The 26390-nt window shown below is 29.9% G+C and overlaps 1 protein-coding gene across 12 annotated transcripts; it reads right to left on the bottom strand.

The window, feature by feature from the left end:
• Positions 1-26343, bottom strand: LOC100167340 (ankyrin repeat and KH domain-containing protein 1). Of its 12 annotated transcripts, none has more exons than XM_029487575.1 (34): positions 25588-26343; positions 22846-22849; positions 22672-22770; positions 22425-22566; positions 22219-22363; positions 21920-22067; positions 21661-21812; positions 21450-21578; positions 21056-21341; positions 16564-16865; positions 15969-16502; positions 15760-15885; positions 15167-15296; positions 14781-15055; positions 14309-14690; positions 14142-14248; positions 13982-14081; positions 12964-13248; positions 12546-12877; positions 12282-12483; positions 12059-12213; positions 11817-11992; positions 11489-11747; positions 11116-11407; positions 10688-11043; positions 10311-10615; positions 9964-10236; positions 9767-9893; positions 9595-9700; positions 9458-9535; positions 5682-6097; positions 4646-5611; positions 4075-4329; positions 1-397 (listed from the first exon to the last, which is right to left on the bottom strand). In XM_029487575.1, the coding sequence occupies exons 1-33, from the start codon at positions 25813-25815 to the stop codon at positions 4084-4086; spliced, it is 7863 nt and encodes a 2620-aa protein (XP_029343435.1). In that variant the 5' UTR covers positions 25816-26343; the 3' UTR covers positions 1-397; positions 4075-4083. The 12 variants fall into 12 exon arrangements, with proteins under 12 accessions (XP_029343435.1, XP_008184997.1, XP_029343434.1 ...); XM_008186775.3 differs by having other exon boundaries at positions 22425-22587; XM_029487574.1 differs by having other exon boundaries at positions 22672-22773.
• Positions 26344-26390: the final 47 nt, after the last annotated feature.

Consider the following 26390-nt stretch of genomic DNA (forward strand, 5'->3'; position numbering starts at 1 on the left):
TTCGATAGTATATAAATAATTATATTTTTTCATCCGTACATTTCATATGAATGCAATATTTATAATAATATAACAATTTCTTTAACAGAATAGATATTAAAGAAACCCTAAGCCGTAGTAGTAAAAGTGTAATAACATATCGCTAAAAAAAATTTTTTAAAAAAAGACGAAGTACTTGTAATATATATTTTGAATGTAAAAAATAACGTGAAAAAAGACATTTTTGTTCCAATAATGAAACCATACAAAATAATGCATTATAATTTTGTTATTTTTAATAATTGTTTGCATTCTTTTTTTTTTACTTTAAGACCAGAGACCATATTCAGATTTTAAATTAGAGAAACAAAAAATATATGTCTGTGTTCCAGCTATTTAGGCAGTATTATTTTGGATCCTGTAAACAAAAAAAAATAAACAACAAATTATAATAAACAAACTTTTAATAAATATAATAGTTTAATAGAATGTAACCAGATATTCCAAAACCAAGAACATTCTAATCAGCTGGTATAAGTTCATATTATGTAAAGGATAAATGCAATTTCATAGATTGAATATTCATTATTAACAGTAAAAAGTAACCAACATTTTTTAGAATTTTAGAGTTATTATTTTCATATGGAATTCCATATCTTTATCATGTTTCCAATTGTGTGGTTTACCAACAATGCTATCAACAACCTAGGTTTTTCATACCTTTAATCTTCGAGGATTAACAAAATATGATGTAGTATGTACCTGTATTTTACCAATGTATTTCCAAACTTCAAAATTCCAAATTAACTTTTACTTATTTTTATCAAAAATAAATATACTACAATTCTATCACACTTATGACAAATAATTATTTTCATTAACACCCTTGTATATAAGATTAATTTAATCCCTTTCAATAACTTCTCCTCTCATTTAACAAGATTTTAATTTGTGAACATAGTGGTGGGCTACCTCGATTTCAAAAATCCTAATTATTCGGATTTTTTCAAATCGATTTTTACGGACTATTTGAATAATCCAGATTTTTGAAATCCGAATATGCTGAGATCAATAACTCAAAATTTTGGAACAAATGCAGTTCCCACGTGATTTTTTCCCAAAATGTGTGTTTTAAAGCACTGAATACAAGTCTAATTCAAAAATTCTCGCATTTTTTACTTAAAAAGTTATACCAAAAAAAGGTGGGTAAGTGGATGTCGCTCTGCTGTACAGTAGGATACAAGTGGGTCACTGTATAATGGATAGTATTAAATTTGAATTCAATGATATAATATCACTGTATAAGAAAAACGATTCTGAGCGGAGACGGTTTGTCAATCTAGGTATTAAACATACCTATTATAGGTAAGTATACTTATCTAAAGTATTAAAAAAAAATTGACCTATAACAGGTATTAATAATAAATTCCAAATTAATCATATCACAATATCCATCAGGTAACGCGTTATACATCAACAACAAACCGTGGTACTATCATAGATATATAATAGTATACTTTAGAAGTTTCAAGTACCCACAAATAATATTATACAATCATTAAAATCACAACAAAATAAATAAAATATTTATTCCAGGTTTTTTAATATGTAATTTCGTCCAAATTTGAACTCAAAATGACTATAAAAATAAACTGTGCTTATGTATTTCTTAGAATTTTTGGCAACAGAATTAAATATTTACGTGAAATCTGGTTTTAAATTTTCAATCCTTAGATATAAAAGATGAAGATTTTATAAATTTTTAACTACAAAATAATTATTCAATTTTAAATTTGATAAATGTTGTCAACATTTTAACTTCAAATGCTTATAAAAAAAAATTGTGCCTATGTATTTTTAATATTTTTCAACAGATATTGTAACAATATATCAGGAGCTTTGTATTAAATTTTTACACTTTTCGGCCCAACAGATAAAACTTTATTGATATTTATAGGAAAAAAAAAACTAAAAAAATTGAAAACTTACAATGTCCGTAAACAGCTCAAAAAGAGTCAAAATATTTTCAAAATTGTATGGTGTATAGGAAATGCTAATTTAAACATTCAGTAAAATTTTTATGTATCTACAGTTATTCGTTTTTGAATTACAACAAAATAAGGAAATCGCTACATGAGAAATAGAGTCCAATGTTGTAAAAATTTGAATTTCAAACGATCATAAAAATTTAATTTGATTTTCTTATAGATATTTTTTTGTTTGATAAAGGTAGATAATCTTACAAAGTATCTTGTATTACATTTTAAAATCTTAGATTTAAAAAGAAAAATTTTTACGAATTCTTAACTTAAAATAATTTGCTAATTTTCGTGATTTTTCCATATTTTGTCAATTTTTGAACTTTAAATGCTTATAAAAAAAACTGTGACTAAGGATTTTTAATATTTTTCATCTGCTTTTGAAACAATATATTAGGAGCCTTTTATTAATTTTCAAGCTTTTTTAATCAACAAATAAAATTTTATTGATATTTTTAGAAAAAAAAATGAAAACTGACAATGTCCGTAAAGAGCTCAAAATATTTTGAAAATGTTATGGTGTATAGAAAATGCTAATATAAACATTCAGTCAAAATTTCATGTATCTACGGTTATTTTTTTTTAAGTTACACCAAAAACCAAATTCAATTTTATGAAAAATCAATTTTGCGTAAAAATTCCAGTTTTTCCTTAATTTTTCTTTGGTTTTTCTTGGCGCTTTTGAAAATTACTGGGAATTTTAAATTTTGACCAATCGAACAAGATACTGAAGTTGAAAATCGAAGCATTATTTCGACTACTTATCGTGTACGCAGACACAAAAAAAATCACACATCATTGTAAAATCAATACATTCATTGTTCCACTCAGAATCTAAAACTAAAAATAATAATTTTTCAAAAATACGTGATAATTTACTCAATAAAAACATTGAAAAAACTTTTTGATTTTTTTTTCTTAAATTGTATGTTTTTTTATGATGGATGGAAATATGCAAATAAATTTTAATTATCGTATTTGCTGTTTAAAAACTCGTAAATTGAAACTAAAATGTATGTGCTTATTATCACATTATATCCCACGGCAGTGACTACGCGTTTATCGGTACTCGTCGTAACACTCCTCGGACGCCGTTGCTTCGCTCAACAAATCAAAAAATCTCTCGCCTTGTTATGCAAAACCACCTCATGTAGGTCACATTGGTCACAGATATATTAATCTATATTTTTCATCTAAACTACTTTTGATAATATTACAACAAGCTAAAATAACATAATAATAACTAATAAGAGACGACAATCCAATACGAAAACGTGGGAAAGCACAGTGCATGCGTAAATACGTAAAATCGTACACTTTGGAAAGATATAACTTCCAAAATAATAATTTACGAGAATTTTTTAATTAGACTTTTGTATTCAGTGCTTTAAAACACACATTTTTATGGAGGGGGGGAGGGAAATCAAAAAAATTGCGTGGGAACCAAACTGCATTTATAGCCTCATTTTTATATTCTAATAAATTAAATTCTATAACTTATTTTCATTACAATAAAATGAAAAAAATTTATATTATGATATATTAAAAGTAATAATTATAAGTCACATTAAACCAAATCCATGAATCCAGATAAGAATTTGATTCAAATCCAGATATTCGGATTTCATGCCCATTCCTATGTGAACATCATTATTAATTATTAATACTGTGTTTATATTTGTATCCAATTATGTATATATAAATATTTTTTAATCAAATTAAACAACAGTATGCAAAGTTAAAACAACATTTATATAATAAAATATATTAAAATTAATGTATCAAAACCGCACAAAACCAAAGAACTAATATGACACAATAATATCATACCATAATAATTTAGACAATTTAAGATAATTTATGATTTTATGTTGACTCAATGAACTATATAATTCTATTAAGAAGTTTATTTTTAAATTACTCACAGTATTTATTGTAATAAACCAATGCATAAAAGGTTAAACATCTTAAAACCATACACCTTGATTGTTATTAAAATAGTAGGACAGATATAAAACAATTTTCCCTTGAATACATAAAAGTAACAACTACTTACGCCGTGTAATTAAAAAATGAACGGAAATGGTGTGTTCATAGGAGCTTGCTGCTGAGACTGTTGTTGGGCTTGCTGTTGTTGACTTCTAGATTGGTCCCATTCTAATTTTGGGTCAAATGCCATTTGTCCAGGACCATGATGATTTGATGCTAAAAGGTGATGGGATTGTTGTTCTAAGTGACCATTTGCCGCAAACAATGGCATTGTTTGCATCATATGGTGATTCATATTAGCACTCGTTAGATGTTCAGTGGACTGAGGAAAATTATATAATTATAGCATAGTTCATAATAACTATGTACTGATGTATTAAAGCTGTTACCACGAAAAGCAAGAAGTGACTTCATTGGTAATGACGTGATCCAAGTGGTAAAAATAATTGTATTAATTTCAAAAATAAGCCTTATGTTAATATAATTGCATTATGTACCTAAAAGTTTAAAAACATAAGGCATGTTTTTTTTCAAATTATTACCATTATTTCTACAGTCATTGCTCACTTTTTGAGGCCCCAACTAAAATTCAAATATTCAATGAACCATGATTTTATTTTAAACAAATTTTTATTTACCTGGTAGGTATCAAATAAATTATGTTCGTCCATCATAGGTCTAGGTCCAAGTGGAAAATTAACAGGAGGTGGAGGAGGGGTACGGAAAAGGTCGTGATGAGCCCAATGCATTTTCATGTCTGACCAATTTGCGTGTTGTTGCTGATGAGGATTTTCTCCTATTAGATTTTGCTTCCATGCTCTTTCTGTACCAATTGGTTTGGGAGGAGCTTTTCGTTCATCAAGATTAGGTGACATATTTGGTGGGCTAGGAGTTGCTTCCATTCCCGCAAACATTTCTGCATTGCCATTAACTGGATGTAAGGCAGGTCGTCCAAACGGAGGAGGAGGTTGATTAATAAAATGAGTCCAACGATTAGGATTGTTGGGTGCAACTCTTAAATTTGGTAATTGTTGATGAAACTTTTGTTGAAATGGCATAACATTGGGTACCATAGGAGGTTGAAGGAAATTTTGTGGTACTTGATTATTGTAGACTTGTTGAGGTTGAACCATATTTTGGTTAGATTTAATAGTAGCGAAGTCTGGTGCTCGTGGGTTTAATCTTGAACGTTCAACATTTATTTGTGCTGACTGATGAGTTTGATCAGAGATGTATTGATGTTGAGATTGTGTATGGTAAGGTTCTGGTTGAGGTTGTTGAACGGTAGGTTGGATGCCTGTATTATTGTTGTATTGTGTGACAGGTGAACTCATAGGAGGTGTTGTGGTACGACTACCGTTTGTACTTCCAGTATTTCCACCTCCAGTTTTGGAAGAAATTGGAGATGATAAGCCAGCTCCTCGATAACCTGGTGCTTTTGATGCGTCAGCCATTGGTGTGTCTGTTTCTAAATATTTTTTAGGTTGACCAATTGTTCCGATCGATGGGGTAACAGCTGGAATATGATTACCCCCGCTAAATGTAACACTTGGTTTTTGTCCTCCACATTCCCCATCTCTACCCCACATTGTTTGAACAGATATCTAAAACATGTAATAATGCAAATTAATACTTAAATATATTACATAAAAATGTATTATTTATTATATATACTTTAGAAAATGAATCAAATAATGAATACTCTGAAGCATCCACGACTTGAGGTTTGATTTGTGGTTGAGGTGGTAATGGAGCACTGCTCACCATTGGTGACACAATAGCAACAGGATGATGAGTAGTAACAGATGATGATTCTTGTTGTGGTTTAGGTTGAGCGAGAGGTAACGCATTAGTAGATTTGGTCACAACAGTTAATGCAGAAGCTGATACACTTCCTGTTGTAATAGGTGTTACAGATACAGTAACAATAGCAGTAGTTGATGGAGTTACAGAAACGGATTGGACAACTTTAGAAGGAGCCGGTGGTTGAGGTTGTTGTGAAGGTTTAGATATTGAATCTGAAGAGGATATTATGGCATTTGTATAAGACATTGTTGGTTTGACAGTGCTTGTTGTAATCTTCTTTTCACCTATAAGAAAATAATATTATACATTAAAAATGACATAATTTATTGATATACATATATCGTGAAATTTTTTTTTTAGAAAAATTATAATTTATGGCTATTAAGTTCAAAATATATAATAAATTCAAATGTATGAATATTAAAATTAGATTAAATTTTGTCACTTTGACTAACCGGTACAATACTAATATTACAGAACTACACTGTCACTGATTTTAACTTTCATGCTATTTTAACTACTGAAAAAATATTTTATTTACTTTTCATATATGTAATAACTAATAAGTATAACCGACATTGAAAATTAAATTGTTTCTAGATTTTAAGATTTTAAAGAAATCGAGTTATTACATTTTGTGAAAAATCAGTTTTGATGAATTATAAATTGTAATAATAGGCATAAATAATGCATGCTATAAATAGCCATACCAAAAAATTGGATAAAAAAAGACTAAGAAAAATTTGATGAATATGTAAGAATAGTGAGTATTATTTTTAATTGAGTAATATTCTAGTAAAAAGTGAATATTATTTTCATTTCAGTGTTATTTTAATCAATGATATAATAAAAATACAAGTTTTTAATATTATTTTCACTTGTTTATTACTTACAAGTAATAACTTATAACATAATATTAATAAAAACATTCTTTTAAATATTTACAATAACAGTACAAATTGCATAGAGCTATTAAGTCTATAGGACTTATAGAATTTTTTTAAGCATGATCACTGATCAGCCTATTATTATGATTAAATTAAAATAAATTATATATTGATATTTAAAATTCTGATTTTTGGAATTTTTGAATACTACACTCTAAAACCATATTTTCGAATACTTGAGTTTTTTTGTACCACTGAAGGATAATCCTGTGACAATATATACTTCTGTTTTTCAAATAGGAACACTCATTTTAATTTTAATAATTATTCAATAGATAAATTTTTGACAATTTAGATTTATTTAAATTAAAATTTGAATGAGTAATTTTGAGTTAACTTTGTGCACTTACCAAGGATAATAATATCACTAACATGTCATGGTAAAAGAGTAATTAGAATTTGGGGCTTAGATGCTAGTAATTATTAAATTAAATTACTATCAATCCATCAGTATAAATAATTTGTAAAAATGATCTAAACATAATCTAAATACATCCAATATTTACATATAGTTTAAATTTTTATAAAACTACTAGTTGATCCCGATCACATCTTTATCCGTAAAAAAAATTTGCGATATTTCAACTCTTTTTGGAAACAATTCCAGCCTTTCCTGATAGGCAATCCGACTATGTTGGATCGCGGACAATATGCGATTTGCCTTTTCTAATCTTGACAATGTGCCTAAGTAGGCAATGTGCAAAAATTTGATTTGATGTATTATGCTTGCACCTGATCTGATCTGTTCTATTAACCAATGGCAACCAAATAAAAAATACCTAAACTAATTTATTAATATTTATTTTTTTTTTTTATAACCAATGACAATCATATAGAAACAAAAATTTCCATCGTAAATCTCAAAATCCCAATTTGAGCACCTCCCCTGATAAGGATAGGAGGGTGAAAAATACTTTATGATCCATTCTCACACTTACTAAATATAAAAAAAAAATGCATAAGAATCAGTCTAACCAATACATTTAAAGAGCTTAAGAAAGTGAGAAAAGTTAGTTTATAGAAAAATCAATGAAAGAAGTGAGAAAAAATAAGATTATTGAAATAAAGTGAGAATAGTGATAAATACTAAATAGTGAGTGAGTAGCAACCCTGTTCTAGGGAAAAAATAATGTTAGAAGAGTACTACATAACAGTGGATTTATAACGAAAATACTATTAAGTAGTGATGGGTTGAACTATTAGAATCTCAAACCAAATCGATCCCTTGATGTTTAAAATTTAAATCAAAATTCAAACTCTGTATCAAAAAATTTGAACTGAACTATCAAACATCTAACTGTTTGAATACCAAACTTCAAATATTTGTCAAACCAGACTGACTGGCCCCGATAGTTCAAAGAACAAATAACTGTAAAATTCTTCAAAAGTTATTTAAAAAAATGTATAATCACTATTTAGAAATAATTAGACTATTAGAGGTGGCATACCTATGGGAATCTATTATGAGTAAACCCATGGTAATATTCTGTTTCTGTGTTGTTGATAAAACATGTTTACAATTTACTTTCTATATTCCTATAATAGGTAATACAAATACTCAAAATATAATTGTAATTATGATTTATGGTTGATTTAATTTGCACATGATAAAAAATGTAGAGTTCTGTTTTGACTTTAAGTGATTCTAGGTTCGGTTCGGTAGAAAATATAGGAGTTTGTTTCAGTTTGAGTTTGAAACCATAATTTAAAGTTTAGTTCGATTAAAAAAAACCATCACTACTATTAAGTTCAACAAAACAAGCCACTCTGCTTGGGTTGGTTAGGTAGAAAGGGTTGATGTATCTTAGGTTGAGTAAGCCACTGTAAAAAAGATCATTGCATACAAAAAACAATTCAAGGTGGAGACTTTTATGTTTGATTATTTTTAATTATTTATATATTTATATTAATATTACTAAATTATTTCTCCAATAGTAATATGGTATGTTGAACTATACATAGGTTAGGTCATTATATAGTTGACTAGAATAACTAGAAGAGGAAAACCACCATTTATACATAAGAAATTGTGCAAGTCAAGTTTTAAGATTTTCATATTTCAGTAAGAACAATTTATGAGCAACCTTGTATTAAATTGTCAAGCATTAGTTATTAAAAATGAAGATTTTATAAATTTGCAACTACAACCAAATAATTGGAAATTTTGTTAAAATGTAAGCCACATTGGGCTTTACTGAGCCTAAAGAAATAGTTAAATTTCTTTATTTCAAGTATTTGTGTGTAATAATTGTATGTTACAACCGTTAATACAATTATATTACCACAGTTGTAATAATTATATGCTACATAACTATTCACTAAAATGGTATTTTTTGATTTCAGCTTACGTTAAATGTGTTACAAATATAAATGCATAAACCTAATGCTAATCAAGTTAAATCATAAGTCAATATAACAGAAAAGTACCCAAAATTGTACAAAAATGTATTATAGATTACTACAAAGGGGAGAAGATCCATAAATTCAAATTTAACAAATCTAATCAGGAATCAATGTATGCACTATTCTTTGTAATGATTAAAGAAAAATTCAACTATTCAAAATCATAGTAAAACCTCCTTATAATGGAATCACTTGGTACCAACTGATATAGTTATAAAGGAGGTTCCGTTATAGGGAGGGTTTACTTTACTAGATTTAATTTGTTAATACATAAATAATAAATATGTATATTACCTGCAGCTACAGCGGCAACGGTAGGTCGAGGTCCATTGACAGTAATTGTAGGTTTTATGGTCATAGAAGCAACAATCGCTAAAAAAAAATTAACATTAGATTCTAATGTGTTTTTATTGTTAACTGTTTAGACTTACATGGCGCAGTCATTAGTTTAGAAGCAGCTACAACTGTAATTGGTTGAGGAACAACAGGTTTTTGTGGCAATGCGGCGGCTGCTGCAGTTTTGGCTTTAGCGTTATTCTTAATAAAAAAATTAAATTTAATTATTATAAATAACTATTTAAATGCAATTACAAGCTTAATTACCACAGATTTATCCCAAGCACTAGTAACTTTAGGATTTTTTGCAATAACACTCATAATATTCACTTCTGGATCTTTAATTAGCATAGCAATTAAATCATGAGCTTGTTTAGTGACATCTGTTGATCCTCTATAAAACATTTTAATTATTATTAAATTTACAATTTATTAACATTTAACATTTTGATTATTTTACTAACTTTATAGTAATTATTCTTTCTCCTTGTCCTTTACTTTGATTATCCACCTCAATTAATGCTCCAGTTGAAGCTCTTATGGCATTTATATTACTCCCACCACGTCCAATTACACGGCTAATAGCATTTAATGGCACAGATACTTTTTTACTTCTGTAAGGAGAGGCAAGGTACCGAGTTCGAACAACTTCTTTCCATCCTTCTTCACGTCCACGAGTTTGCTTCACAGGACTAACATTAGAAGTTTTAGCACCAACATGAATATATTCTTCAGTTCTAGAAAATAATAGAATAAATTATAAAATATATAACTTAAGAATACATAGAATTAAATTTGATGAATATCATACGGATGTTGTTTTTTATGCTTAACAAGAAAGTTTTCACTTCCTGTAGCTTCAAAATCTTCACGAGCAGCTGGATTCTGTGTTGATTCAAAAACCATATTATTGACAACTTTGTTGTTTCCTTTGTAATTATTCACTTTAACAGATTCTTTACGAGTGGTATTTGTAACATTGTTATTTGGCTGTTGAACTTTTGTTTTTAGTTGTGCGTTTTTAGTTACTATTGGGGGTATAATCTCAGTTTTGATGGGTGGTGCTGCACTAGTAACAATTTTACTCTGAGTTGAACTGACTTGATTTTTCTTCTCCTAAAAATAAAATCCAACATTAAATTGTTATAATTTTGTTTAATATACTTAAAATATGTAATAAATAGCTACCTTATTTGATTTAGTTTGAGACGAATTTACTTTGGCTGCATTTGTTTGAGTAGCAGCTGAATTAGTAGTTAATTTTGAATTTGTAGTAGATGAAGTGGGTTTGACTTCTACTGTCACTTCTTTCCCTTTTTTCTTTTTATCTTTTTTATTGGAAGATGCAATTTGAGGTTGGGCTACTACTCGAGCAGCAGCAGCAGCAGCAGCAGCATTTTTAGCATCTGTACTACTACAACTCCCTTGGCTGTTGGCATCAATTCCACTATCACCCTCTTCAACATCTGCTGACACCACATTACTAAGTACAGTAACTTTGCCTTTCTTTTTTAAATCAACTTTTTTCTTCATTTCAACCAATACTAAAAAAAAATATTTTTTTATTTAAAAATTAAATTTCTAATACAAATTCAATAAATATATATTTATTGTACCTATAACGGGGACTTCTTCTTCTTCATCTTCTTCTTCTTCTTCTTCTTCAATTTCTTGTTCATCATTCTTTTCTTCTGTTTCTTCCTCCAATTTCTTACCACTTTTGGCTTGTTTTTTCTTTTTCTTTTTCATTTTTCGACGAGCGGCAGAAGCCTTTTTTAATTCTTCTTTAGTCTTTTCCATATCAAGTTCTTCAAGCAATATAGAAGCATTTTTGTTGGCTCTAGCTGCTTGCTGGTCTTTTGATATCCGAATAGCAATCATACAATCATGGCATTTATCAATAGACTCCTTGAATATAATAATGAAATAATAGGATTATTTAAATTTCAAGTATTTTATAAGAATAATTATTAACTATTAACTACATACTTTATCACTTAATGTAGTAAGGAATCGTGTCATTTCTTGATCACTTGGAAACTGTGATACATGGTTTACCATCCACCTCACTACTTTGACATGGCCTTTTCGAAATGCAGCCATTAAACAGGTAACTTTTCTATTATCTTGGGAATCTATATTAGCACCAACTTTGTAGAGTAATTCAATTACACCTAAATGACCACCATTAGCAGCTAACCATAAAGGAGAATTTCCTTTTTTATTTTTTACTTCCACATATGCATTTCTACAACAATCATGTTCAAATTAAGTATTAATATTTATTAGTTTAGTTTAATGTTAATACTGTACATACTTTTCTAGTAGTAGTTCTACAAATCGTACATGACCCTTGTCTGCTGCTATTGTGAGAGCAGTATCGCGAGAAGATGGCACTGGATTAGCATTAACATCAGCTCCTTTATCAATTAATACTCTACCAACTTCAACATAGCCTCCACTAGCTGCTTCCATCAAAGGTGTTAATCCAGTCTGAACAAAGTATATTTGTGTTAATTAAATAAGCAAAAAATAAATTAAATAAGTAGACATATTTACTTTAGCTCTATGTTCAACATTAGCTTTTCGGTCTAATAATAATGAGACTACTTCATGTCTGCCTTGGAAACACGCTAATGTGAGCGCAGTATTACGGTTTGTTTCAATCTGAGCATTTATATCACTGCCCATATCTAATAGTAACTTGACAGCAGCTAAAAAAAGTTAAATATTAACATTTAATATATAAGCCATAATTTCAAGGAATACTAAATTTACTAACCTGTATGTCCATTCATAGCAGCTAACATTAAAGGAGAAATTCCCAACTTGGAACCAGTTCGAGAATTTATTTCTGCTCCGTTACTCAATAATAATTTAATAATGTTCACATAACCACCAGAAGCTGCTAAACTCAATGGGGTATAATCTGAAACATTTCTATGCTCTTTGTTTGCTCCTCTTTGAAGCAATAGATCACAAACCTAAATCAAGTTGAGTTAGTTTCACAAAACTTAAAATAACATTTAAATAAGTCTTATCTAACCTCATAACGGCCACCAGAACACGCTAAAGAAAGAGGTGTATCTTTTGTTCGTTCAGACTGTGCTTCCATATTAGCTACATTACTCAGGAGAATTTCAACAATTTTATCAAAACCTCCTGTAGCTGCTAATATTAATGGTGTAAATCCTTTCTTATCTCTATGTTCAATATTTGCACCTCGGACTAATAAAAGTTTAACTAACTCTTCATGTCCACCAGCACATGCAACTGTTAGAGCTGTATCATGGTTGCTCTCTGTTTGTGAATCTACATTGATGCCATATGATATGTCAGCATCACTGCCATATGACTCTCCAGTAGTCGTGGAGAATCCTGGAAATCCAAAAATTTAATAATTAGTTTAATCTATAAATTAAGTAATAATATAATTGCAACAATATTCTCAGATATTCTCTTACTGGAGCTAGCGACATCCGATTGGGCAACAGAATTTGATGCTGGGGTGTTATTTGATCCAGATTGGGGGGCTGAACTTGGTGGCTGGGGCCGAACTTGATAGCGCGCCTTTTTACCTTTATTTGTAGTAGTTGTCATAGCAGTAGTTGTTGATGTAGTTGTCGCTGAACGCTTATTTGATGACACTGACTCTGATGGTGTTTGAGTAGCGGCAGCCACTTGCGTAGGAACACAGTTGATCAATGTAGGTATTGTTGCAGTAGTAGGTTGTTGTGCTGTCGTTTCATCTACAATTATTTTTTAAGTTTTAATAATTGAATATACTATATAACATTTGAATACCACACTAATATATTATATTTTTTGTAATTCATTAAGTGATGAACAAAAATTAAAATAATAAGTTATATTTTAATCAATACTTTAAAATAAGTATACTTAATATATATATAAGTATATGTATAAAATATATACTTTAAAACCTATTTTATTTAATCAAATGTAAGTAAAAATTGTTTTTAAAATATCTAATATCATGATATACACTAACTAAACTCACATAAGAGTAGCCTCAAAGTAGTAAAAAGACTAGGACTATCTTTATAAGTAAAATTCAAAGAAGAATAGATTTTGATAATCTCAAAATCTAAGCTATACACCACAAAATAGGTATAGCAATCACAAAATGTTGTGCCTTAGCGTGGTGGTTACAATCAGTCACGCAACATGATTGAGTATGCACCGCCCGCTGCCACTAGTTCCCAGATGGGTGATCACCCGGAATCTTGGTGGCAATATTCTTGCACATACAAGTGTTGCAAACAAACCATACCAAACCTTACCCCCTACAATAGCTAATGGCTATAGTACCCGAGCTCAATACCAATAGAAATAAAAAAAACCCAAAATGGCGCAAGATATATAATACTATTTTAATTTATTTTTCTAAAAAAATTAATTATTATAGATGTGAAAACTAATAAAAAATATTTTTTTATGTAACAAAAATGAATAACTCACCCAAACTAAGCTGGGACACTGCACCTGCAAAATTAGCTATATCCATTGATGATAAATTTTTAATTCTAAAATCAATAGATGTTTGATTTTGAACATAATTCTGGAACAAAAATACATATATTGGGATAAACTCAAATATATTAAATAAAAAATAATTTACTTTGAACGATTGAGAAGAAAAAGTACTGCTTAATCCAGAATCAGAAGAATTGATATTGCAACGGTGGTTTTGAATTTCTTTTTGAAGTCGTTCATCTATATTTGGTACTTTAAAGTTTAAATTATGAATGACAAAATGTATAATATAAGGTATTTTATAATACTTACAGTTTGATATATCTTCAAGTGTGAGCGGGGATTCCCTAACTAAATTTTCTAGAAGTTCTGCATCAATACAATTTAAAGCTTTAAAGTCAATTCGTGAATTAAGATCACCAGGTAATGGCAACAAACCAGTTGTACCATGTGGTAAACTGTCATGTAAGGCTCCAGACAGTGGCAATAAATTCTTCACCATATTATCTGGAATTTGTAGGTCTTTACGAACTTTTAATAGGTGTTCACTCATTAGAGAACTTATCATTAATTCTTTAAGGTTGGCATGTCCACCATCATTTGCTTCTCGTTTAGCAGTTTGCTCTTCACAAAATTTGATCATACGAGCTGCTAATTCTTTATCACAGCCATCACCCGAATGTCTTTCAATAAACTAAAATTTAAAAATAAATACATGATTGATATAAAATTGAGTAGTTTCTACATTGTAAATTTAGTAAACCAAATAATTAAAATTACACACTTCAGCTTTAAATTGTGGTTTCATGGCTGCAACTCCTGCCATTACGCCTCTAGCATAATTGGCATCTAATGTCGCTTGAGTTGCTTCATTAAGACTCGTCATTCCTGCTAGAGGCTGAGCTGGTTTCTTTTTAAATTTGGCTTTGATTTTAGGTCTATCACTAATCGCAGTTGTTTGAACTACATCAGAACTAGCAGTCACAGGTTGGCTAGGATTATTTTTTGATCCTTCTCCTACTTTATTTGAACCCACAGATGTGTTACTTGCTGATGATTCTGTTGAAGGATTTTTAAAATATAATAAAGAAAATTAATAAATATTGTTAAGCAGTTCTGGATAAATTTGTGTTATCATAATATTTTAAAAAGTTTAAAATTTGTAATTACCAGCAATTGAACCATTAGATGAAGTGCTGGAATCTAAGACACCTGGTGATGATGCTGATAACGGCGGAGGTGTTGTCATCAATGTAACCATTGAAAGACTTCCATTTTCTTTTAACTCTTGTTCGACTCTCTGGAAAAAAAAAAAAATTATAGAAATAGGTATATTGATTTTTTCAAAATATAAACCATCTATACTCCATGCCACGAGAGAAGGAACCAGCGTCCCAACCGTAACACATTCGATTCCGCGCATCAACATGTATTTGACATACTCTAAATGGCACAAAGCGGGGAAATGCCTAGCCTGTATGCGCGAAACGGGTTCCTTTTCTCGTACCTCGGAGTATAGTTTTATATTTCTCAGATCATTTTTAAGATTTTGAAAGAAAATTTTTTAAATAGTTAATGCATGAACTTATCTTATTATATTCAATTTTCTTTAGGTTTCTATTAATTATCAACTTATATTTCTAATTATTAATTTCTGAAGCTGAATAATTTTCAGAAAATTATTGTCTAAATAGGTGTAATTTATTTTTTATTTTTATACTAATGAAACAAAAATGGTACTTTTATATGTACTATATACTTACTTTAAGATCTTCAGCAATCTGTTGCCTTTTAAATAATTGTTGCTCGATTGCAGCTGTATTAATAAGTGGTTTGGAAGTAGGAGTATTAGCTTTAACATTGTTTTCTTTGGGTAATTGAATTTTAAACTAGATGTAAAAGAAAATATTTTTAGATGTCAGTTAAAAACATAATTAGAAATAAATACTATTAATAAGGTAGTAAAATTTACCTGAACATCACTAAACGAATTATTGGGTGTGTTAAGTTGTGCTTTCCTTATCATAGCTTTTTGTATGCAAGAATTTGCATTATGTTTGGCATTAGGCCCATAACTTTCTACTATTCTACCAGCAATTGCATGAGCCTTAGACATAACCTGCACTTCAGATAATGCAGAATCATCAACAACTGGCACATCTTCAGCAGGAGTGGTAGGTACAGGTGATACAGGAGGTGTTAACATAACTGAATGCGGATAATCTAATAACAGTTTAACGACATTCGTATGACCACCTTTTGCTGCTTCTATAACCATGGTTGAGTTGTCTTTTAGTTTATGAAAAGGATCAGCTGAATGAGCGAGCAGTAGTTCAACAACTGAAAGGTGACCTCCAGCACAGGAAAGTGACAAAGGTGTATGGTCATTATTGGCAGTGACTCTATTTATATCAGCAGCTTTGGATATTAGAAATTGAACAGTACATAAGTGGCCAGCCCTACATGCTTTCATTAAAGGTGTACGACCACCTTCAGATTCGTGTTCCTAATAAGAATAATATTATTAATAAAATTAAAATTATTTAGGAATATTAAAAAGTACTCACAAGATTAGCACCAAACTGAAGTAACAAATCAGCAACATCTGTATGGCCATTTTCACAAGCATAGGTCAGAGCTGTATCAGCTGATGTAGTTTGAGCATGAACATCTGCACCACATTCTAAAAGGTATCGAACCAGGTCTATATGTCCTTCTTGAGCTGCTTCCATAAGAGGTGTTGATGCACCAAGCTCCAAAATTGCACCATTTTTTATTAGGAAATCAGCAACATCCAAAAATCCACCACAACATGCTAAGGTCAGAGCAGTCTCTTGAGTCTCTTCAGTCTGTGCATTAATATTTGCTCCTATATAACAAACTCTCAATTAATATTTATAAAAACAAGAACAGTATAATAGTATTCTTAATTAGTCCTTGATAATAATACATATAAATTACAAACTAATTTAAAACTCAGTAAAATCATAGTTCTATAAAAGGTGCTTAAATTAGGCTAAGGTACTCCCTCATTAACATGAGCTCCACAGGACCATATAATAACTTGTTCTTATTAAAAAAAAGTTGTGTTAATCGATACACACTTAACACAAATTTGTTTGATTTAACAGAGGAAGTTAAATGCACTATCAAATACTAATACATACTTCAAAATATAACACCTTTATTATACATATGAGAAATATATTATATAAGTACATTGATACTAAATAAATTAACTTTGAAAAAAATTTAAAAATTGCGTTTATATACATATCATTTTTTTATACATATGCTTCCTTTTCAAATTTTAATTGAGACTTTAACTATACACAACAAATCACTAACAAAATTAACAGTTAACTAATCGACAGATCAATTTAATATAATGAGAACATTTAACACTATACCAGATTGTATGCAGAGAGAGATGATGCATCAATTGCCTAAGTGTAATATCAAAAGATAAAATCATATAATAAATTTATAATATTTTACTACTATTAAAAAACATCAAACTCTTATTAACTATTGCTATAATACTCCATAAATTATAAAACAAAATGGATTGGTTTTTATATGAAAATAATGAATTGTATGGTCAGTGGAAAAGGGAATTGAAATGTTTGTCTATTCCTTGGATTAACCAACAGTTTTTGCTTTTGAACACACTGGTGTATTTTTTTTTATGTTATTCTGTATGGCAAATATTAATTACATTTTTAATTTAAAATTGTGTACTTGCAGAATCCTTAATATGTCTTTATTCATAAAAATATCTTCTTACTCTGTGATAAAAATAAAGAATATAATCCAGTTGCTTGCTGTACTGTATGCAGTCATTAAATTCTTATAAAAAAAACAAATAAATCAGCCCATTTTGGATTTTTATAGTGTAAATTATAACATTGCATCTCAATGTCAAGTCTATTTTTAATAGTAAGTTTTACAAGACAAGCAATTGTTATAAATATAGAGCTTTTTGATAATTTACTAAAAAATATGATGTTTAACAGATAGGTGGTTATTATGTAGGTAATACCTACATTATAATATAATAACTAAGTGTTTATGAGTTGTAAATATGGAATTCCCATCTAAATAACTATACTTTGATTTTTAGGTTCCAAGCACGGTTTTAGATTAATACAAATTACCCATACAATTATTTCATTGTGCGTTTAGGATAATTATATGATCAGCTTGATATAAACCATAATAATAATAATAATATGACAAAATACAATTAACTACAAATGCCCACACATAGTGTATATTCTCAATCGGAGTAACGAGTAGGTATGGAATGTTCTCTCACCAATCACCATTGAATAATATCGGCACTGGTATAAATTAGAATTTTTTCATGGGAAATAAATTCTGTACCAAATATAATTTGAAAAAGGTGGATAAGTGGATGTCGTTCTGCTGTACAGTAGGTTACAAGTGGTCACTGTATAATGGCTGGTATTAAATTGGAATTTAATGATATAATATCATTGTGTCAGAAAAACGATTCTGAGTGGAGACGGTATGTCAGTCTAGGTAAAAGACATATTATATACTTATCTATGGTATTAAAAAAAAAAATTGACCTATAATAGGAAGGTACCTATAATAAATTCCAAATTAATCATATCACAATATCCATTAGGTACTGATACACGTTATACATCAACAACAAACCGTGAAACTATCATAGATACATAATAGTATACTTTAGAAGTTTCAAGTAGATACCCACGAATAATATTATACAATCACAAAAAATAACTAAAATAGTTATTCTAGGTTTTTTAAAATGTATGTAATTTCATCTAAATTTGAACTTAAAATGACTATAAAAATAAACTGTGCTTATGTATTTTTTTAGATCTTTTGTTAACAGAATTAACTACTTACTTGGAATTTTTTTTTAAATTTTCAACCTTTAGATATAAAAGTTGAATATTTTATAATTTATGAATGTCAAAATAATAATAATAATTCAACTTTAAATTTGATAAATTTTGTCAAAATTCGAACTTTAAATGCTTATACGGTCAGTCAGCCTATGATATTACTAAGTATGATATTATAGTGAATAAAATAATTTATAACCTATTTACGTGGAACATTGTTTTAAATTTTCAATCCTTAAGGATAAAATTTGAACATTTTATAAATTTTTAACTACAAAATAATTATTACATTATAAATTTGATAAATTATGTCAAAATTCGAACTTTAAATTCTTATAAAAAAAAATTGTGCCCATGTATTTTTAATATTTTTTAACTGCTATTGTAACAATATATCAGGAGCCTTGCATTAAATTTTCACGATTTTTACACAACAAACAAAATGTTAGAAAAAATATATAAATAAATAGAAAAAAAAACTAAAAAAATTGAAAACCGAGAATGTCCGTAAACAGCTCAAAAAGAGTCAAAATATTTTCAGAGTTTTATGGTGTATAGAAAATGAAAATATTAACATTCAGTAAAATTTTCATGTATCTATAGTTATTCGTTCATGAACAACAATAAAAAACAAAACCGCTACATGAGAAATCGAATGAATATCCTATCTTGTAAAAATATAAATTTCAAACGCTCATAAAAATTTAATTTGACTTTCTTGTAGACATATTTTTTTTTGATAAAGGTAGACAGTATTATGAGGAATCTTGTATTACATTTTCAAATAATAGATTTAAAAAGAAAAATTTTTACCAATTCTCAACTCAAAATAATTTGCTAATTTTCCGTGATTTTTTCATATTTTGTCAATTTTTGAACTTTAAATGCTAATAAAAAAAAACTTTGACTAAGGATTTTTAATATTTATCAAATGTTATTGTAACAATATAGTAAGAGCCTTGTATCAAATGTTCAAGTATTTTTACTCATCAAATAAAGTTTTATTGACATTCATAGAAAAAAACTAATAAAATAGGTAACTGAAAATGTCCTATACCCAGACAGAAATTTCTTGTTTATTAATATTATTATAACATTTTAATAACGAATAATATTAGTATAACGTTATTATAATACTATTATAATATTATCATTACAAAATGCTGTCTGGGTTACAGTTCAAACAAATCAAAATATTTTGAAAATTTTATCGTGTATAGAAAATTCAAATATAAACCAGTAAAATTTTCTTGTATCCAAGGTCATTTGTATTAAAGTTACACCAAAAACTTTTGTCGATTTTATGAAAACAGATTTTGCGTAAAAATTCCCGTTTTCCTTAATTTTTCTTTTGTTTTTCACCACGTTTTTGAAAACTACTGGAAAAATTTTACTTTTGACCCTCCCAAAGTATTAACTAGATTCACTATGCTATCAGAAGAGATACTGTTGAAGAAAATCGAAGCACTTTAACTCTCCTAAAAGGTGATAACAAACACAAAAAAAAATAAAAAAAAACTCGCATCATTGTAAAATCAATACATTGATCGTTCCACTCAGAATCTAAAATAGCCAACAATTTTTAATCAAAGAAATCCAAATGTACTTTCAGCTCATTAAATCTTGTGTGAAGGGGCTTCAGTTGATGAAAAAAAGTGACTATTTAACCAAAAAGCTAGACAAAACTGGAGGAATTTGGTTTGACGGATTTTAATTTTGAAAACTGTTTATGATTGATTAACAAGTTTACTAGGTTTAATCAGAGGTGATTTTTAATATTCCAATTATTGTTAGTATCATAATGAACAATATAAATACGAAAATATCATATTATTATTCATGGACATAACAGCTGAAAAAATACATATTCAAAATCGCCTCGACCTAAACCTTGTAAACTTGGAAATCAATGAAAATCAGTCAAGAAGTTAAGATGTATAAAAAAAGATTATTTAATCAAAAGGAGATAAATTATATATTACATTAGATGACATTTCTTATATATAGTGAAATTTTGTTGTTTGTTACTTTTGGAGTTATTTATCGTTTTTGATATTGATACTGTATAACCATCAATTCATTAATGAACTTATGAAGAAAATATTAGAGGTTCAATTTAATTTAATATAATAACTAAAAGGTAAAAATATTTAGTTACCTTTACTCAACAAAACGGACACCATATCTTCATGACCTTCTCGAGCAGCTTCCATGAGAGGAGTATAGCCTTCATCATTAACTTCTTCAATATTCGCCCCACGGTCAATCAACAATAATGCAAGCTCAACGTGGCCACCGCATGCAGCTAAGGTGAGAGGCGACTCAAAACTATCAGTTGGCATATTAACTTGAGCACCAGAATCTAATAAAAGTCTCGCAACCTCTACATGACCATCCATCGATGCCTCCATTAAAGCAGTGTGCATTTCATCTGTTTTATGTTCCTTCAACAGAAAAATAATTGAATAAATATACAGAGTACTTCAAAATAATTATTTACTTTAAAATTAATATTAAATTAAAATATATCATTAAAAATGATTTGAAATTACTTGATCAGCTCCAGCAGCTAACAAAAAACGAACCATTTCTAGATGGCCTTTGTAACATGCTAATGTTAATGCACTTTCCTTAAATTCATTGGAATGAGTATTAATACCAGCTCCGTGTTCGAGTAGAATCTATTTGATGAAAATAATATTTGATAGTGAAAAAATATATTATAGTCTCCAAATAAAAGGGCAATATTTTAGTAACTCATACTTTTGCTACTGGAACATGCCCAGCACTTGCGGCTTCCATGAGGGGTGTATGTCCATTTTCATTATGATCTTCAACATTAGCTCCATAATTTAAAAGTTCTTTTACAGTATCAACATGGCCTCCAGCACATGCATACATTAATGGTGTATTTCCTGTAAAATAAACATATTTAAATTTATTATAATTACAGTTTATATAATAAAATAACATTTTATAAATATTTAAATACAAATACTTAATTAGAATATATTAGACCAACCTGTGGATGATAAAGCGTTTACAACAGCTCCATGAGCAAGTAATAGCCTAACAATCTCCACAAATCCAGAAGACGCAGCTTCCATAAGTGGTGTACAATCTCCTTTAATACCCCTATCTTCGACATTGGCTTGCATTGCCAATAAGACCTAAAATATTTTTATTCATATTTTGAAATATGTGAAATAATTGAATGTTATTAAAATTGTTATCTTCACAATTGTTCAGTGAGTTAAGCGAGAGCATTTAAAATATATGAAAGTATTTAATATTTAAAAGTATTTTAAAATAATAACTAACCTGAGCTAATTCATAATAACCTGCTGAACAAGCAAGGGACAACAAACTTTCTCCCTCTTCAGATGTCTCGTGAACCGATCGACCTTCTGTTAACAGTTTACGAACAGCTCCAACGTCCCCATCATGACATGCTTCGACTAGTGTCCTGAAATTTGATTTGATAATTTTTCGGCTTGTACTAACTGTGGCCATAATATCCAACATACTTATTATCATTTTTGGTTTCTGCTCTCATCCGTGTCAAAGCTGCTGCCGCCTCGTCTAAAGCACAAGAAACACTATTCGTTAATTTTCGCAGCACTTCAGGGTCTGTGGTCGTCTCAATTGGAACGCCCAGTTTAGTCAGACCTAAACCGCATACGTTTGCACCTGTTAGTTCATTCAAAATAAATCATAGTTTTTTTTAAGGAGAAACCTAAGATTACCACCTTATTTTTTTAAAAAATTACTTACTTGGCCTAAGCATAGATCCGGCTGCTTGAAGAAGTGCTTCTAATTGGCGATGGGTGTCAGGATCTCCTTCTATACTTTGTTCAGTATCTGTATCGTCTGCTGCTATTAGAAAGGTTGAATTTAAATGGTTATTAGGATCTCGACATAATTTCTCTCGATTTATACCAAACCTACCAACCTATAACATAAATTAAAAGTTGATATAAATGCATTGTATAAATATATAAATATTAAAATAGAGTAAATATTTAGAAATTAGAATAAATTTAAGTTTTAAAAATAACCTTAATACTAAAAATTAAAAATATATTATATTTATAATTCATTGTAACGCCTAATTTAAAACATATATTAAAACATTAGTCGAAGTCATTTATTATTAATAATATTATTTACTTATAGTATAGATTGGTTGTAGACTAATTTTGTCAAGAGTACTTATAACTATGTTGATTATTAAAAAACTTGGAAGATCATTATTTTATCTTTGATTCCTAATTAATAATAATAATTAATTTAACTGATAAGAAAATTTTAATTAACATCAACTCAATTATAAAATATGGAAAACATAATTTATTTACCTACTAATGTATAATTATTGAATGGTAACAAATTATTTAATTCCACATCTACTTTTAACCTAATCTTAAATAGAAAATATAGGTAAAGTATGATCTATATATATAAAAAATAAATATATAAGAGGTACCTACATTACCTAAATTAATTATATAAAAACAATATTCAAAAATGCATTAATTTGAAAATTCTATTTAACATTTTAGAAGTTGAAGGTACTAAAAACAGTAAGTTTTTGAGTTTAATCTAAAATAAAATAAAGTAGGTAATTATTTTCAATAAAAATAAAAATGCTTGATAAAGGTCTGTGTGCTCGATAGTTAATTAATTAGTTAAATTAATATATATTTTAAATCAATACTAATATTTAGTATAGGATTTATTGCCTTTATTTTTATAAGTTGTATACCTATCATTACATTACTTACTTATTCGGACAAAAATATATCATTGATAAATTTAAAACTAATGACTAAATTTACAAGCATGACACCTAACTTTATAAAGTCATGTAAAATAGTTTAATTAATATCAGCATTATTTCAAACTTGTTCCACAATATTTATGTAAATAGCGAGTACTAAAATTATCTATATTTGTTTATACTTTATTAATATAACTATACTTAGGGCTGTTCTTACAATGTCCAGTCAAGTGTCTGTTAACATTAAGCCCTAATTCTACTGACTCAGGTATAAAGAATTACCTAAATGTACAGTTTAAAAAAGATTCCTAATTTTTATTTGAATATAACTAAATAATATAAATTCTAATAGCATAAACAAAAATAAAATATTATAGAAGTAAATTAGACAACTACCCAGAACATAAAAAAAAACAGAACTGAGGGAACTCAAAAAATACCTTTTATTAAAGATAGACCAGAAGTGAAAGATAAGTACGTCAGATAAATTAAATGCGCCAAAAGTGGGGGAGGGGACATTACAAAATACATTTTATAGTCAAATTTTTGGTGAGAAAAAAATTGAACGCCCATCAAATCTTTGATATACAGACCACGGCAGTAATCATACTGGACACTATATCACAATATCGTGATAATTATTAATTACCGTACGATAAACTGCAAAATTTTTTTATATTATAGTCGAAGTCTGTAGTGGAAAACCTATAGTCGGTTCAAAAACACACACACACACCACTGACGGTCGCAAGAATATCACGACTACTACACGACGTCGGTTTTGGTACACACGTTGATTGTGGAGAAAATCACCGAAAGACAAACATGTCAATAGCGCAATAATTCTTTGACAGACTACAGAGACACACAAACACGACTGCACTAGAACGAGGTGACGTACGTAAGCGGAGTCGCCGAGAACAATACGCCATACGGCGATGGAGTGGAAGCGGTGGCGGTAGTGGCGGTGCTGGCGGCGGCGGTATGCGCCGCGTACATTAGAAAATCTCGATGCGATTGACCCCGGACTGGAGGAAATCAAAATAATGGGAATACCAATAGTGGGCAAAAAAAAAGCCACACCAACACTCGACAGACTTCCCCATACTCATAATAATAATAATTAATATCGTCACAATCGTAGTAGTTGCATTATAGTTATTATCATTATTGTTGTCGTACGTATACAGGCAATGGCAAAATACGTACAACGCCATTGTTATCGGTCGGAGAGACCAGAGAAGTGTATATAGAGACAAAATGAAAACAGACCGGGCCAAACTACGATAATAACAGCAGACGGAATACGCGTTACTACAATATTATTATTATTATTACTATTATTATTATTATTATTATTATAGGTATAGACGTCGTTTGTAATGTTTTAATTGACGAGAGAAAATAATTTTGAAATAAGGTACTCTCGACACTCGTACGATATATATATACTTTTTTTTTAGGTTAGGTTGTCATGCATACACACTCCTCCCCCCTCACCAGGTCCGACTGGGCGGAAACCAGTTGTGACAAAGGGTGCCCCACGGCTGCGGAATGTTGGGGGGGATCGGATTTTCATGAAAACCCCCGAAAGGTCACGGTGACGTCACGTCGCACTAAAAACCGAAATTATAGTCGTGTTACTCACGGAACTGTAGACGAGAGCGGCGGGGATGACGAAACCGATCGAGAGGAAAATTCAAACTCAAAAAAATATTAAATGCCTATTGCGATACGAATAATTTACGTTTTATTCGTTCCCGTACGTCGGCGGCCTATGTACTAATAATAATTTATCATTATCACTACTACAGTATGAAATATTACATTATATTATACTAATATTAATGTGTATACGATGCGTGCGTACATAACAATATGCGATATTTATTATTATGATATATGCGTACTTCTGATAATTCTCCTTCGGAACCGGACGACCCAGACAAGTACATTTGGTGATCAGGTTCGTCGTACTCGTCGTCTTGGTATTCCGACTCGGAGACGGACTGCAATCTTTTGTCGATGCAATTGTTGTCCGAGGGCTGGACGGGCGTCGGGGGCGTGAACGAGGGGCCGGCTGACGACGGTGCAGCCGTGGCGTTTCCGCCGCTCGATGTCGTGGGTATTTGTTCCATGACGACGACGTTTATCCGGCTCCCTTTGGTGGAAGGCCGACGGTCGCCTTTTTTCTTTAATTTACCGATTTTTGCGCGGGCGGTCTCAGACACGGCACACGATACCGCAGACGGCGCACACTAACTACTATAGTTACTACTCCAGCAATTACAACTACACGACTGCGACGCGGCTCCCCAGCGCACCACTCGCGCGGCGATGACCCGTGCGCGACCGCGATATCAATGATCCATCACGCGCAACACAGTCGCGGTGGTATCACAGGATGCCCGATAGCGAACAATAATGTGATATTATTTTTACGGCCACTGGGCCGCGGCTGAATATTGTAACGTCTACTGCACTAGACACTCGCGGAATGAACGGTGTGGCCGGACGTGCGTGCGTACGGTCGTTTTGTCGAGGGGTTTACTGGCGATTATTCCGTGTCGGCGTTTTTTCACGACGAATTATCAAAAACGAGTGCGGGATTGCGGAAAAATAGTTCGCCATGTCTACGACGGCGCCCCCTCCTCGACCAGAAATTTACTACTACTGCCGCTGCTGTTACTACTACTATAACAATACTACTACT

This window comes from Acyrthosiphon pisum, chromosome A1 (assembly GCF_005508785.2).
Source record: "Acyrthosiphon pisum isolate AL4f chromosome A1, pea_aphid_22Mar2018_4r6ur, whole genome shotgun sequence".
Taxonomy (NCBI): Eukaryota; Metazoa; Arthropoda; class Insecta; order Hemiptera; family Aphididae; genus Acyrthosiphon; species Acyrthosiphon pisum.